The following is a 16,056-nucleotide window of genomic DNA, read 5'->3' as shown; positions in this document are numbered from 1 at the left end:
CCTTGGGACACCAGAGCAGTACGCTGGAAAACAAACCACTTCCCAGGCTCCTGGCGAGCGGGTAGCCACTCATGTCTGCAGGAAAGAAGCCAGACCACAGCCAGAGGCGACTCGTGGGCCCAAGGCAGGGACTCCCACTGCTTCAGGGGCTCAAGAAGCAGAAAGGCTGCCACCATGCTCCCAGGTGGCTGAGCTTCCTGGAACCCAGGCCCTGGCTGGACAATAGGACTCAACCTTCCTGAGGCTGCCAGGTAGTGGCAGGCAGAGCACAGCCACAGAGGCCACTGCTCCACGGGCTAGAAGTCGAGCTCACAGCCAGAGCACCAGAGAGTGTATCCAAGTGGGCTTGCAGCTCTGGGGCCTGGGTCCCCTTCCAGCAAGCTGGCCATGGCCGTGGAAAGGGGAGCGAGGCCACAGGGGTGCCAGCACAAGTGCCCAGCACAGAAGGGAGGCCAAGCCCATGGGTTCCCTCACTGCTCCCTGGCCGAAGCCTCCCCAGCTCCGCCAGGAAGGCCTGATGGCTGATGGGCACAGGGGAAGGGGAGCAAGCGACAGTCACTGCTCACTGACCTGCCCCTGGTACGTCCAGCAAAGGACCTGACACAGGTCACCCTAGTCAGCTCCCCGACCCGGGCAGGGCCCAAATCCACAAGCTAATGAGGAAACGACAGAAACCCAGGGCCTTGTGCAAGGTCTTGTGTAAACGTGGAGACCACAACCCCAGGGGTCGCCAACCGGCCCACAGCACCGCTTGGCCACACGCAAACCCCCCCAGGGTGTCTGGCAGCCAGAGCTAGACCTGGGGGATGCTGGCAGAGGTGGTCAAAATGGGAACTCGAGGCTGGGAGGACAGCCTGTTTTCTCTCTCCCCTGCTCCAGGCCCCTGTGGCCACCTGCTGCCTCAGGAGGCCTCTCACTTCGCTGGGGGGTGGGGAAGAAGATTGCAGCCTCGGGGATGCCTAGTCCCCCTTCTGAGCACTCTGTCCCCACTGTGTCTGGTGAGAAGGGCTGTGCTGAGAGTTCTGGAAAACCCCAGGCCCTCTGACACTTTAGGAATCCATGCAGGCTCTATGGACTTGCCCCAAACTGAGGGTGAGTGACCGTGCACACACCCACAGTGGGTGTGGCTGGAGAGGAACCCACGGAACCAGGCGGCCTGGTGCACCCAGCAGACAGGCTGCTGGCCCAGCCCCATTCTACATGCTTGGTGAGATGGGAATTCCTTTTCTTCTCATTAAAAAAAAAAAAAAAAAAACTATTTATTTATTTTTGCCTGTGCTGGGTCTTCACCACTACCCTTGGGCTTTCTTTAGTTGCGGCAAGCAGGGGCTTTTCTTCGTTGTCGTGTGCAGGCTTCTCACTGCGGTGGCTTCTCTTGTGGAGCATGGGCTCTCGAACACAGGCTCAGTAGTTGTGGGGTACGGGCTCAGTTGCTCCATGGCATGTGGGATCTTCCTGGACTAGGGATGGAACCTGTGTCCCCCCAGACTCGCAGGCGGACTCTTAACCATTGGACCGCCAGGGAAGCCCTTCTTCTCCTGTTCTCAACCTTAAAGGAATGTTTGGAAAGGATCGTGGTCTCTTTTCGACTTGGCTCCTGATTTTCCGAAGGGCTGTGATATGTCTGTGGGACAGTGTTCAGGGCGAACATTCATGCGGAGATGGGGCCAGGAGAGGCCCCAGGATGGGGTCTCGAGGTGGCTCAGAACACAGTGAGGTTCTTCTTCACCTCACCCCCAACATTAGAATGGGCCATTCTCTGTGAGGTACCGTCCTGGGCGCCATGGGCAGCATCCCTGCTCCCCAGAACCATCTCCCTGGCTGTGACAACCATGAAGGGCCTCCACATCGCCCAGTGGGGAGCCCCGGGTCCACAGCTGAGGAGACATCAGACAGGATGTGGTATGAGAGGCCCCACGGCAAGGTCCCTCTGAGCCCGGGTCTCACTCCTTATGCATGACTGTGAGCTTTCAATTTGCCTCTGTGTCCTCTGAGCATCCCAAAGCCCTCCGCTCATTGAGAAGGGAGAACGTGAATACATCCTTCTTTTAGTACATTTTTTTTTAAGATTTTTAAAAATTTGTTTTTGGCTGCCCTGGGTCTTTGTTGCCATGTGAGAGCTTCTCACTGCGGCGGCTTCTCCTGGGGGCGGAGCACAGGCTCCAGAGCTCGGGCTCAGCTGTGGTGCACAGGCTTAGCTACTCCAGGGTGTGTGGACTCTTCCTGGACCAGGGATTGAACCCGTGTCCCCTGCACTGGTGGGCGGATTCTTAAACACTGGACCTCCAAAGAAACCTGATACATTCCTCTTAAAAATTCAAACGCAGATGAACTGCACCCTGATCTCCCAGCAATTCCACCAGCCTTCCCAAAGTGTGACTTATTTTCTTCCAGATTCTTCCATGCTCCTGCACATACATTCATGTGCACAGAGGAAGACCGCGTCTTCATCCTGTCTGTCTGTCCATTCATCTGTGGGTTCGTATGATACACACTTTCCTCCTGAAGGACTGCTCCTCCGGAGCGTACCTGTGGGTTTCATTTCTCCCCTGGAAAGTTGCCTGCTGTCATTCTTTACCTCCCCTTTGCTGAAGGACACATCTGATTTTTCATTATTATAGAAAAGGGACTGCATTCTTTGGTAGCTTTGACTGCAGGCCAAGAAGTACCAAGAGGTGCCTCTGAGTGGTCTGTCAGCTGCTCCCTGGCCGCTGCAGCCCGAGACACCACTGTCCACTGGTCCAGGCCCCTTGTTTCCCCCGGGAATGGGTCTGGGTGCCGGGGCAGCCGCCAATTCTGCTGTTTTCCGCACTGGCAGGTGAGTTTCTCCTTCTGGGCTGAATTGGGGTTGCTCATCACAGCTGGGAGGCTTTTTCCACAAGCTAGAGCTGGAAGCGCTCAGGTGGGAGAGGAGGACCCTGCGTACAGGCAAAACCTTGCCCCATCCTCACCCCCTCAGACAGACACAGTGTGACATTCTTCCAGAGTCCCGTGAAGGGAGGTGGGGGGACTGCAAGTGCCCCCTCACCACCAAGTGCAGGATCCCAAGGGCATGACTGGTTCGGGCTCTCTCACTGCTTTCTGTTGTCTTGTCCTGCCTCACACCCTCCCCGCCTAGAGCGCCCCCTCCCTAAGGTTCAGCTCTGTGGGTCTGTTAGCAGAAAGCAGGGTGCACGGGCCACACTGGAGCCCATGTCTCAGAGTTTGTGTGTGATCTACATGTCCACCATCTTCTTATGCTTGCTATGAAAGTGAACCAGAAGAGCCCAACCAGGAGCTTAAAGCATGAGCCCAGCATCCCCCCAGCATCATGTGTGCTCCGGGAAGGAGCCTCACAGGAACCGATGCTTCACACCCACTGAGAATGGAGGGGGAAGAAGAGGGGCGGGGCTGGGACGCTGCCTCTCCTTTGCCAGGAGAGAGGAGCCTCCTGACTCAGGATATCCAGGGAGCAGGGGTGGGGGTGGCTGAAGAGGAGCTGGGGGAACGTCCAGCTTAATGTCTTAACGACCCCGTGCTTCCAAAGCGGGGAGTGCAGGTTTGATCCCTGGTTGGGGAACTAAGATTGCATGTACCATGCCTGTGTGCTGCAGCCAAAAACAAAGAGAGGAGGTGGGGGGCAGGGGGAAGGGAAGAAGGAGAGAGGTGGGGGTGGGAGTGGGGGGTTCACTACAGTACAGCAGAGGCCTCCTCAGACCAGAGTGACTTCACGTCCATTTCTCGCCCTGACTCTGCCTGACTCTCATCTGCAAGGAGGTGGCCAGGTGGGTGGGCAGATACGACCACCTTCTCGCCAGTAAGGGGCACCCACTGGACACTGCCAGGCGAGGGCAAAGCAGCTGGGGGGGAACCCTCCCTGTGGCTCACATACATTCCTGGCGGGCTCTTGCTTAAATTCGTTTCCTGCCTTCATTACAAAACCATCAGAGAGGACAGTACGCTGGAGGCCGGGCGTAACGGAAGCTGCCTACTGAAAGCCACACTGCATCCTGGTTTTGCAAGGGCCCCTGAGGGCCGAGGCCTGGACGGCTGGGCTCGGGCAGGGCTCTACCTGCTGAGGGCGGGTGGCAGAGGGCCGGCAGTGTTTCCTCCAGAAGCCTTCAGCTCTGACCACTTCTGCTTTCATGACATTCAATCCCACCCATTTCTGAGCCTTGAGACCAGAGTTCCTTAATGACAGGGTGCATAGGAATCAGCCATGGTTTAAAGGAGATGGGCGCCCACCCTCCACTACAGAGGCCTGGTCCCCATGGGGCTGAGCTGTGTTCCCAGACCACACACTCCGGCTACAGGGCTACAGGGAAACGTGCTCGAGCATTTCTTTGAGCAGCCCTCCCCAGGTGGGCCTGCTCAGGTTCACAGACTTTCCTGGTTTTTTTGGCAGCACCACATAGTGTGTGGGATCTTAGTTCCCTGACCGGGGATTGAACTCACATCCCTTTCAGCGGATGCACAGAGTCTTCACTACCGGACCACCAGGGAAGTCCCAGGTGCAAGGACTTTCAATGTAGCATTATTCATAACGCGGCAGGGACTGGAAACAACCTCAGTGTCCGGAAATAGTGCTTCATAAATTACCCGATGGGTGCACATGGACGCCGGGACGACCAACGGAGGGAACAAGATGGGGCCAGCTCTGAGCCCACAGAGAGCAGTGTCTCCCATGGATCCGGGGAGAAAGCAAAATTGAGAGGAGGCTATGTGGTGCTTAAGAAATGAAGGAAGCTATGTGCAGTGTGTACAGAGCTGCACCGCCTCCCACCTGCAGTAGGACCCCCGGAACAGGCCAGGGCTCTAGCAGGGTGGGCTCACCATGTGCTCCATGCAGATGCTGATCTCGCCGTCGCTGTAGAAGGCCCCATAGAAGCCCACGATGTATGGGGAGTTGCACTCGTGCAGCACTTGCAGCTCTCGAATGATCTGGTTCCGGATGGCCGGCTTGATCTCCAGGTGGATCAGCTGCAGGGGAGGTGGGGGCGGGGTCAGGGCCACACGGCTGAGGGGGCCGGAAAGGAGGGGTCACTCACCTACCTGGGAGCCGAGGATGCACACCCAAGTGCAGACTTGAACGGGAATGTTCACAGAATCTGGAAGGTGGGAGCAACCTGTACGCCCTGAATCAACTGAAGGAGAGACAGGCCGAGGATGCTGTCCCTCCACGCATGGAAGCATCACTCAGCCATGACGAGGAGAGAAGCCCCGACACTCGCTATCACATGGATGTGGCCTGAGAACATAATGCTAAGTGAGAGGAGCAGACACAGAAGGATACACAGGGTGTGATTCCACTAATGGGAAACGTCCTGAACAGGCTGATCCTCAGACACTGACAGTGGGTCTCTGATTGCCAGGGCCTGAGGGTGGGGCAGGGGAGTGACTGCTCATGGGGATGGAATGCATTTTGGGGTGATGAAAATGTTCTGAAATTGATGATGGTGATGGATGCACAGCTCCATGAATATACTAAAAATCACTGAGTTAAATACTCTAAAAGGGTCAATTGTATGGTAGGTGAATTACATCTCATTAGAGATGTTTAAAAAAAGTATCATCAGAGGCAACACTGTCCACTTGGTAACAGGGGGAGCTCTGTGAATCAAACTGTACAGAGTGTCAGCCCTTCCCACAAGCAGACCCAGCAGTGCCCTGTTCGACGGGGCAATCGCTTCACCGCTGCCCCTCGTCGGGGTGGGTTCCCCTTCCCCTGCCAGCCAAAAGACCAAAGAGAGCCTTCCGCTGCCCCCCTGGGAGCCTGGCTCCCCTTCCCTTGAGTTCAAGTCGACAGAAAGGATTGTCACCAAATTCATCATGATACCTGGAAAGACAAGGAAGGAAAGGACCGCCTAGAGATGCAGAAGACAGTTGACAAAGGGCCCAGAGCAACGCCCAGCTACAAACTCCAAGGAAGCCAAGATGCCTGGCAGTAGAGAGCCAGGCTGTAGATCGCTGACCTGGCTGCTCAGAGTCCCAGGTGCCCCAGCCACTGCAATACAACAAGGCAAAGGTATAATTCCCACCCACCCCTGTCAGAGAGGCAGAGCCAGAGCCCAGCTACCTGAACGTGACCAACTCAACAGACATTTCTGTGCAGTTGATTACGCGCAAGGCCAGTGATGAGCAGACAGCAGAGAAGGTCCTGCTTGGAGGGGACATGCCACCGGGAATGGGTGAGACACAGGCAGAGCAACCCCAGGTGGTAGAGGTGCTGATGGAGGAATCACAGACAGGTGCCCCAGGATTCCGGTGACACTGAGGCCAGGTCTCAAAGGATGGGTGGGACTCAGCCAGATGGACAAGGGATGGTGGGGGTGCCAGGTGGAAGGACAGAGAGCGGCCTATTGGAGGGGTGTGGGCCAAGTTCAGGGGGCACAGTGTATGTGTGGGACCCACATGAATGCCCCTCAAAACCTGGAGAACTGTGGGAGACTCTGGCAACACGGTGCCTGGTGCCCACGAGGCCCCCAGGCAAAACCTCCCACCTCTACTTGCAGGTTGCCTGCAGAGCCGAGCTCTGGTCGCAGGCTCTCAGACAGCGTGCCTTCCCACGGCCAACCCCAGCAGGATGGCTCTCTCTTGTGAGGGGATACCCAGCACGTGCCCACAGACTAGGTCAACTGCAAAGAACAGACCCAAGAGGATTCAAGTCCAAGCCAGACAGCAGCCAGCTCAGCCTCAGGTCCTCAGGAGAACAGAGCTGCTGGTCTACGGGCACGAGAATGAAGACTGAGGTTCTGTGCCAGCTTTGACTCAGGGCCATCACTCCAAAGAAGGTGGCCAGTGTTGGGACATGGCCTTGGGTAGGCCTGTAACCTCCGTTCCTAAAGCCAGTGGGGCTGAGGGGAGGGACACATACAGAGGCTGAACACACATTCCTTTGCTGGGAGCACAGGAAATCAGGAGAGCCCTGGGCACAACACACTCTGAGTCCATTGGGACTCAGGATGCAGGAGTCGGGATGCCACGCTGGAGTCCAGAGAACCTTTGGAGACCAGCTCCCTTGGGTCTTGTGGGACTGGCCTCACTGCTCCTGTGGAACTGCTCAGGATACTGCCCTGCCCATCAGAGGGCCAGGAGGGACCACAGCCCTCGGCAGGATCCCTGCTGATCCTGCCGGCCAGCCCCACCTTCACCCTCACACCTGAGCCATCTGATAAGCTCACACTCTTGGAATGCATGGAATTCAGACTCAGCTTCCTGGGAACTCGGAATTCCACCAAGGGTAGTGGAGGAAGGAAGTCACTGAGCCTCAAACAGCCTCAAACACTGTGTCATGTCTATTTCCCCACCTGTGTCCTTGGCTGGATACCAGCAAACAGGCCTTTGGGGTGAACTGGCCTTCCAGGAGCTCTGGACCCCCACAGACCAGTTGAGGGCTCCAGGGCCACCGGGGAAGGTCTCCCTGAACTGTGTGACCCTGGGTGCATGGCTGCACAGGCCACAGGCAACCAGAGGAGATCATGCCTGACGCAGAACAAAATCTGAGACCCACTCCCCCCCGAGTTTTTGGACCCTTCTTTTTTCCTTTCTTTCTGTTTTTGGAGTCAGTTTCCCAATGAGGGATTGAACCCTGGCCCTGGCAGTGAAAGTGCCAAGTTCTAACCACTGCACTGCTAGGGGAAGTCCCTTCCTCTCCCTCCCCACCAAAGTTTTTATTTTCAAAGGATTATAGAAGATCAGGAAAGTTGCAAAAACAGCAAAGAGAGTCTGTGACCGAGGCAGGAGTCAAAGCGGGGCACAGACATACATGGAGCAGGGCTACTAGCTAGACTACACCTGCCCACCTCTCCAACTTCAAACTCTGAAGCCCCACTTCACAGGCTTTAAGAAAGCTGTAGATAAACTCTCAAAAATCCGTGGTTATATAAGTCAGGTTATCTACCGCCTGTAAGAGTCCTGGCCAACCTGAAGACCCTTCCGACCCTGAGGAGCACTCTGAGTTCAAGTCCCTCCCACCCCCCACTGCTGTCTGAATTTCATGGCTGCCCTTCTGCTCCCCGGAGTGGGGGGGTGCTTCGGGGAGAGCAGGGATTTCTGGGGCTACTCTGGTTTGGAAAAGGCGGCCTGCAGAAAGCAGACAGAAATAAAAACGAGGGGTTGTACATTTCAGGAGGGAGGGGCTCGGCAGGCAGACAGCCAAGCGATAGACCCCAGCGGAAGCCCCAAGTGCACATCTCCCAGGAAAAGCGGGCCCTGCACAGATCCCGTCCCCAGGGTACGGGGTGGTCAGGTGTCCAAGAATGCGATTCAGAAACCACAGGGTCCAGATGATGGGATCCAAAGAGGGGGCTCTCTACGTCAACACAACGGCCCTGGGGACGTGTGCAGGAGTCACTGTCCCCCGGTGGGGACCTCCTCCTGTTCCCCACCCCTGATGTCTCTCAGGGACCCTCCCCCACAGACCAGGAGGGCAGCCACACAGCAGGCCCGATGAGGGTTGTCTCATCATCAGGGTCTGCACTGAACAGGGAGGTGATGGTCACTTCACATGACCCCATGGTAAGGCCATGGCACCCAGTTGTTGGGTCAGGCACCCATCTAGAAGTCACTGTGGAGGTATTTTTAGATGTGATTTAACATGGGAATCATCAGACTCTGAAGGAAGCAGGTGACCCTCTAAGTGGTGGGCCTTATCCAATCAGGTGAAAGCCTTCCAAGAAGGGATGGGATCCACCTCCAGATTCAGCTCTTCCCTGGGTCTGGAGCCCACAGGCCTGCCCTGCCGACTTCAGACCTGCCAGCCCCTATGACTGCCCGAGCCAGTGTCTACTCTTCCCCGCCATGCCCCCAGAGGTTCCCCCTCTCTGGAGAACACTGGCTAACACGTGTCGTTCGGACCCCATCCCCCAAAAGTGACCATCGCTCCCAGCAGCCAGTCTTGGTGGGCAGAGCTTTCTTCTGGCTCTGATGTCAGGGGGCAGCCGGCTCTAAGGGCACCTGACTCTCCTCTCTTCCATCTGCTCCTTTCTCAAGCCAGTCCATTCCTGTGAATCTGAACTGTAGCCACAGCCGGGATGGCAGAGGGTGGTCTTAGAGGAGGAGCTGCGTGAGGCAAGCCTGCATTGCCACAGTCTAACTAGAACCCAAGCTGGGGGATAGGGCCTCTGAGCCCAGGAGTCAATCAGAAAAAAGATGCCTGCACCCTTCAACCTTCCCTCCCATCTCCAGGGAACCTGCCCGGACCACTGACCACCGGCGCCCACAGAGCATAGGGACAGAGCAGTCTCCCTACTGCCACCTGTGGCTCACCTTTCTGGCCATGATGAGGCCCGAAGGTCTGTGCTGGACCTTGGTGACCACTCCGCCATTGCCGGCTCCCAGCTCAGAGATCCGTTCGAAGTCATCGTCCTTGAGTTCGCCGACTTTGGCCTTCTGGGTAAGGAAGGCTTCCAGCCGCTTCTTCTGCTGCTCGTCAAGCTCTAGCTCCTCTAGCTTCTTCTGGAGGTCCACCAGGTGTGCTCTGCAGAGACCCCGAGAGCAAGGGTGAGCCAGAGTGAGCGAGCCACCAGAAGACGACTCGGTCTGAGCCAGGGTCACCGTATCACCACTGCATCCTGGGCCCTGGGGTTTGGGGCCAGCAGGTGAATCAGACTTGTCTCTTGTGCTTCAAGAGCCTACCATCTGGTAGGAAAGACAGAAAATCCAGACACACAGCTGGCCTCCCAGAGAACTAGCCACTTCTCACCACATCATAAAGGTTAGGAGATCTCGGGGATGAGCTGTAGGTCGATGGCTCTGATATCAGACCCAGGAGGCCTCTTTCCTGACACAAAGCCTCGGGCCACATGGGAAGGAGATGAAGGACCCATGGGGAGAAGCCCAGGGGTCAGGGAGTGGAGGTCCCCAGGATTTTTCATGAGGATGAAGGAGCAAACTGAGACTCAGAATGGCCTCAGAGCAAAGAACCAGAACCTAGAGGAGGACAAGAAGCTGCTACACCCGTGCCTCTAATTTAAATGGATTACACACAGCCACTGGACGGGGAAAGACAGGGGCATAATTTATAAACGGTGCGGACAAATGCAGGGCATTCCGTTCCGCCAGCATGCGCTTATTATATCCCAAGCATTACTGTAAACATTAGGTGTTTATACGCACACACATTCCTAGACCTGGTGATTAAAAACCAACCACATATATGACACTTTATTGGGTGATTTAGGGAACTTTCAAAGGAAATGACAGTATGCTATTTTCCCTGGTGACTTGACTTTGAACCAAATCCTGGAGTTGAAGGCAGCTCCCTGTAACCGGCAGGTGGACACGAGCTCAATGCTCAGTGCCCACAAGGACTAACTCGGGGCTGCCTGAAAGAGAAAAACAGGGACTTCCCTGGTTGCCCAGGGGTTAAGAATCCACCGTGCAATGCGGGGGACGTGGGTTCAATCTCCGGTCAGGGAACTAAGATCCCACATGCCGTGGAGCAACTAAGCCTGCAGGCCACAACTAAAGATCCCATGTGCCACAACTAAGACCAGATGCAACCAAGTAATTTTTTTTTTTTTAAGAAAAAGAACATAAGCTATGTGTGCAATTAAAAAAATTCTAGCCACATTAAAAAAAATCAGGTGAAATGAACTAATCTGGAAAGCATATTATGCTTACAGCTCCCCTGAATTTGCTCACACCGTGTGTCAAGAGCCAGGGGCTCGAGCCAAACAGTTAAGTGCAGCTCTAGAGAAGAAGAAGTGGCCCCCAGCCACCACTCCCCAGGGCATTTATACAATTTATAAATTTATTTAATGGCCACCCTGTGCAGCACATGGGATCTTAGTTCCCCAACCAGGGATCAAACCTGTGTCCCCTGCAGTGGAAGCTCAGAGCCCTAACCACTGGGCTTCCAGGGAAGTCCGTCTCCAGGGCATTTAGGCCAAAGCTGACCACCCAGCTGGGGAAGACCTTTTAGGGGGGATTCAAGCAGGAGATAAAGGAGGAGACTGGAGTCCTGGCAGGAACCTTCCAATCCCCAAGATCAATCATGACTTGCCTACAACTTAAAGAGATGTGAGCAAAAGGACACCCCAGAGCAAGATGACCTGCCGCTGGGTGATGTCAACCTGAGCTGGTAGCAAGAAAAGGTCGCTGGGAGGTAGGTGCCACATCGTGAGCAGGTACCAGAGCTTTAACCAGTTTGCTGAGTTCTCAGGGTCCTCCTGGGAGGCAAGTCTCTTGCAGACCCCAGCCCTTAAGGGAGGGAGAAGGCTCAGAGGGTCGGTAACCTGTCTGAGGATCACAGGTTAAGGAAGTGGCGTAGGCTGGAGTGAATGACACCTGTGTCCAGTCTGCCTGCAAAGCCTGGGCTCACAGGAGCGGCCACCTGAGCCAGGACCTGGATAAAGGGGGAAGAAGGATGTGATGGACAGAGGAGGGGAGGCAAAGGAGTAAATATATGTGCCATGACTCCTCCACTGAAGGGCTGAAGAGGCAGCTTTTGTGGCCAGACCCTCAGACCCTGGAAAGTCTTCAGCCTGCCCAACAGACATCTAAAATGCACTCTGGAGTCAGCTGATTAATCCATCTTACATTTAATGGCAACGGCACTGTGGTTATTAAAAAACAAAACAACACCCTGGAATTCCAATGGCCGGATTCTTCTAATGGGGGAATTCTTGAAGGGATGGAAATCACAGATCACATTTTAAGAAAAAAAAGAGAGAGAAAGAAACTATGATGAAGGAGTTCTCTTGTAAGAATAAGTGGATTTTTCTGGCGGGGGGGTGAAGGGGCTGAGCCTCACTGCTTGTGGGATCTTAGTTCCCTGACCAAGGATTGAACCTCTGTCTCCTGCATTGGAAGCTTGGGGTCTTAACCATTGGACTGTCAGAGAAGTCCCTAGAATAAGAGAATTTTTTGAGAATCAGGAACGCGTCCCCACATTGAGCTGCACCCTCGGGGACAGAGAAAGATGTGAACTTACACACATGTGCATCAAGGTGCTCCTCCATCATTTGGTTACAGGGAGGCCAATTCCCCTGAGAGGCACCAAACATGCCAATCTCCCATCACCTCTGGGTTCTCACAGATCACACCATGAGCAAGGCACACAGACCCCGGCCAGGGGTTTCTAGGACCGTCCTGTTCCGCTCCAGCATGGAGAGCCGAAGCGGGGAGGTCAGGGATGTGCTCTGAAGACAAGTCTGCCATCGGGTAACCCCAAAGGCCCAGGTTCTTTCTCTGTCCCCTTCTTTCCCCTCAAGTCCTCCTGTCCCCCTCCATGGCCTCAAACCACCACCACCACTTCTCCAGCCCCTCAAGGATTTGTCAATCCATTCAATTCAGAATTTCTCTGTTCATTTGCTTTTCAGGGGTCCCAGCAGGCCCCCTGACTTCTTTCTTGCTATGAGTTCCTCCCACCTCTGGCCCTCCAAATCCCCCTCACTCCCCACTTCTCCAGCCTCTCTGCCCCTGTCAGGACGCCTCACTACTCTCCCCAGGTTCAGCAGCTCCTCTCCCTACCAGCAAAATCTTCTCAGGCTCCCTTCCCCCCAAATTCCCTGAGACCCTCCCTCATCTCTCAGGCACCCTCTTCCCCTTTTCTTCGACCTCCCTACCTCATGCTCACTCCCAGGGACCCTGCCTGCCCCATCTCCTCCTTTCAGAAACCCCATGCGCCCCTGTTCTTAGAATGCAAGGACCCCTTCCTTCCCTCTACATCACTACTCAGGGACTCCTCCCCCTTCCTCCGATTTCACTACTAGGGACCCCTGACCCATCCTCTCCCCTCAGGTGAGGATCACTACCATAGCTTCACTCTGTAGGGCCTCATATCCCCGTACTATCCCTGCAGGGACCGATTCACCATCAGACCATCATCTCCCAGCAAGAACCCTGCCCGAGCCCAATTTCACCATTCAGGAACCCCCTCCCGCCAACATCATACTCAGAGTCCCTCATCCTCTCCTCTCCTCTCCTCTTCAGGGACCCCTCCTCCGACCTTGCTACCTGGGCCCTCTCCCCTCCTTTCAGGGACTCCCCCTTCCCAGCTCTCGCTACTCGGGGCCTCTCCCCTCTTCTCTCCTCGACCCCGGCCTCAGACCTCGCGACTCTGGGACACCCCCCCGCCCCCGACATCCTGTCTTCTCCCCGGTCCCGGCCCGGCCCACTCACTCGGAGGCGCCCTCACTAGTGGGGGACGGGCCCTCGGCGATGGCGGGGTTGATGGTGAGCGCCGGCAGCACCGGCTTCCTCCGGGCCAGCATCGGGGCTCCGCGGGCCGGCGGCGGCGGCGCCTCTAGCCGGGGCCCATAGGGGGCGGGCCGGGAGCGGGCGGCACCGACGCGAGCCCGGGGCTGCGGCCGCGGCCTAGGCCGGCGCCGAGGAGACGAGGATGGGCGGTGCTGCGGATCTGGGGCGAGGGGCCCCAACGGTCGCCGGGGCTGAAGCGGCGGGATTGGGGCCGCCGCAGCCACCGAAGCCGGACAGGGGCTGACGCTGCAGCAGGAGCCCGGGAGGCGGAGGTAGGGGAGGGGGAGCTACGAGATCGCGGGCCGGCCTCTCGCGAGAGCCACCGCCTGAGGAGGAGCCGCGCGGGCCACGCCCCTCGCCCCGACGCATGCGCACCAGCTTGGGGCTGCCTCCCCGCAGGCAAAAGGGGCGGAGATTGACGCGAGACTGTGCCCGGAGTGTGCGCACTCTCTCGCCTCCTACCGAGCGAGTGCGCATGCGCCTGAGGTACGAGGAAGGGACGCAGGTGGAGGCCGGGCGACAGGCAGGATACGGTGGGCAAGTGAGCTTGGGGGAGAGGTCAGCCCCTCAGAACCTTGCTGTTTCCAGACTGGGACTGCGTGAGCCAGCAAAATCCTCAACAGTTGCGGGACACTTAAGTTGTCAGAGTCAACTTAAGACTTTTTGCCAATTATGAACATGTCCTGTAAACTCATAATGTCAATTACCATGATTCCTTCATGAAAGAGACGTCATTTTAAAACTTTTGTTGTTGTGAGTATACCTAATATAAAACTTAACCACTGGTAAGTGCATGGCTCAGGGACATTAAGTACGTTCACACTGTTTTGCAACCATCCCCCGCGAACATCTCCAGAACTTTCTCAGTTTCCAAACTGAAGCTTTGTCCCCATGAAACACTGACTTCCCCAGACCTCCACTCTATAGTAATTGTCCTTTGTGACTGGCTTATTTCACTCAGTATAATATCTTCAAGGTCCATATATATCCTCAAGGTCCAATTATGTTCTCGCATGTGTCAGAATTTCTTTCCTTTTTAAGGCTGAGTAGTGTTCCACTGCATGGTTAGACCACATTTTGTTTCTCGGTTTTTCTACTGATGGACTTTTGGGTGTGTCTCCCTTTTGGCTGTTGTGAATAGGGCTGCTATGGACAAGGGTGTACCAATATCTGTTGAAATTCCTGCCTGCAATTATTTTGAGTATCTACTTAAAAGTGGAATTGTTGGATCATGTGGCATCCCTACGTTTTAATTTTTTAAAAGTATTTGTCGGCACCAGGTCCATTGCAGCATGTGGGATCTTTAGCTCCATAATTAAATAAAAATTACATTATTATTATTAGCTGTGCTGTTAGTTTCAGCATATGGGATCTAGTTTCCTCACCAGGGATCAAACCCGTGCCCCTTGCATTGGGGAGGGTGGAGTCTTAGCCACTGGACCACCAAGGAAATCACTATGTTTAATTTTTTGAGGGATCATCATAATGTTTTCCACAATGGCTAAACCATTTTACAAGAAAAGTGATTTTAGCACCGATTTTAAAAAGGCAGTACACGGGAGAGAATAAAGGACAGTCATTTAAATAGGAAAATGTTGACTTCCCACATTGCTTTTGGGGGGGCTCACATCTCTGAGCACCTGTGCATGTTTCATGGTGGGGTGCATCTTCACATGGGAAGAAATAGAGGAGGGAGATTAGATCCACTTCTTCTAGGTCCAGCTTAGGTCCCCTGGTTCCCCTGGCTCAGTCTCGCCCACTTCCTGTCCGGCCACCCTGCAGTCTTTTTTTTTTTTTTCTTTTCATATTTATTTTTTGGCTGCACCAGGTCTTGGTTGCGACACTTGGGATCTTCCATCGTCATTGAAGATGAGGTATCTTTTTTTAAGTTGCAGCATGAGATCTCTTACTTGTAACATGTGGAATCTCCTTCCCTGACCAGGAGTCAAACCTGGGACCCCTACATTGGGAGTGACCAGTCTTAGCCACTAGACCACCAGGGATGTTCTTGCAGTCATTCTTTTAACAGTTAATTTGCAAGCCTTTGAGAGTCCCTTGGACTGCAAGGAGATCCAACCAGTCCATCCTAAAGGAGACCAGTCCTGGGTGTTCATTGGAAGGACTGATGCTGAAGCTGAAACTCCAATCCTTTGGCTACCTGATGAGAAGAGTTGACTCATCGGAAAAGACCCTGATGCTGGGAGGGATTGGGGACAGGAGGAGAAGGGGATGACAGAGGATGAGATGGCTGAATGGCATCACTGACTCGATGGACATGAGTTTGGGTAAACCCCGGGAGTTGGTGATAGACAGGGAGGCCTGGTGTGCTGCTGTTCATGGGGTCTCAAAGGGTTGGACACGACTGAGCGACTGAGCAACTGAACTGAACTAAGTATTAGACCCCCTAGACACTGAGAGATACAATGTTTTTTAAAAATAGCTACATAATCTAAGTAAACATAATTGCAAAATGTGACAATGCTTTAAAAATGCAAAGATGTAACCATCGCTCTCCCCTGATGAAAACTGCTCCCAGACACACCTGCCCCTCTGCTTCTCCAGTCTGAGCATCTCATTTTGCCTCTCACCATTCTCAGTCACTCATTCAAAATTCAGAATGCCCATCTAGCTTCAAAACACACCATGACCGTTCCCAGATCTGGGCGTTTCCAGCGTCCTTCTGTTCTGCAAAGTGATTTCTCTATCATTTTATTTTAGGCTATATACACATATATAGTCTTTCTTTTATTGAGCTGTAACTTACATATAATAAACGCACAGTTCTTGAGTGTTCAATTCCTTAAGCTTTTGCAATTATATACACCCATGAAGCCATTCCCGGAAACAAGAAGCAAAACATTTCCATTAGTCCAG

The 16,056-nt window shown here is 54.5% G+C and overlaps 1 protein-coding gene across 2 annotated transcripts in view; it reads right to left on the bottom strand.

The window, feature by feature from the left end:
* Nucleotides 1-13,493, bottom strand: part of MAP2K2 (mitogen-activated protein kinase kinase 2) — a 29,748-nt gene extending 16,255 nt beyond the window's left edge. Inside the window, exons 1-3 of one of the 2 annotated variants that reach the window (XM_070464969.1) lie at nucleotides 13,105-13,493; nucleotides 9,247-9,457; nucleotides 4,813-4,959 (exon numbers count right to left, since the gene is read on the bottom strand). In XM_070464969.1, the coding sequence (XP_070321070.1) occupies nucleotides 4,813-4,959; nucleotides 9,247-9,457; nucleotides 13,105-13,196 (450 nt within the window). In that variant the 5' untranslated portion in view covers nucleotides 13,197-13,493. The remainder of the gene's footprint in view (nucleotides 1-4,812; nucleotides 4,960-9,246; nucleotides 9,458-13,104) is intronic. The other variant, XM_020895314.2, reaches the window with a different exon arrangement.
* Between the last annotated feature and the right edge of the window lie 2,563 nt (nucleotides 13,494-16,056).

The sequence above is a fragment of the Odocoileus virginianus genome, chromosome 3 (assembly GCF_023699985.2).
Source record: "Odocoileus virginianus isolate 20LAN1187 ecotype Illinois chromosome 3, Ovbor_1.2, whole genome shotgun sequence".
Lineage (NCBI taxonomy): Eukaryota > Metazoa > Chordata > Mammalia > Artiodactyla > Cervidae > Odocoileus > Odocoileus virginianus.
The sequence above is the reverse complement of the archived record's forward strand: the minus strand, read 5'-3'. Positions and strand labels throughout refer to the sequence as shown.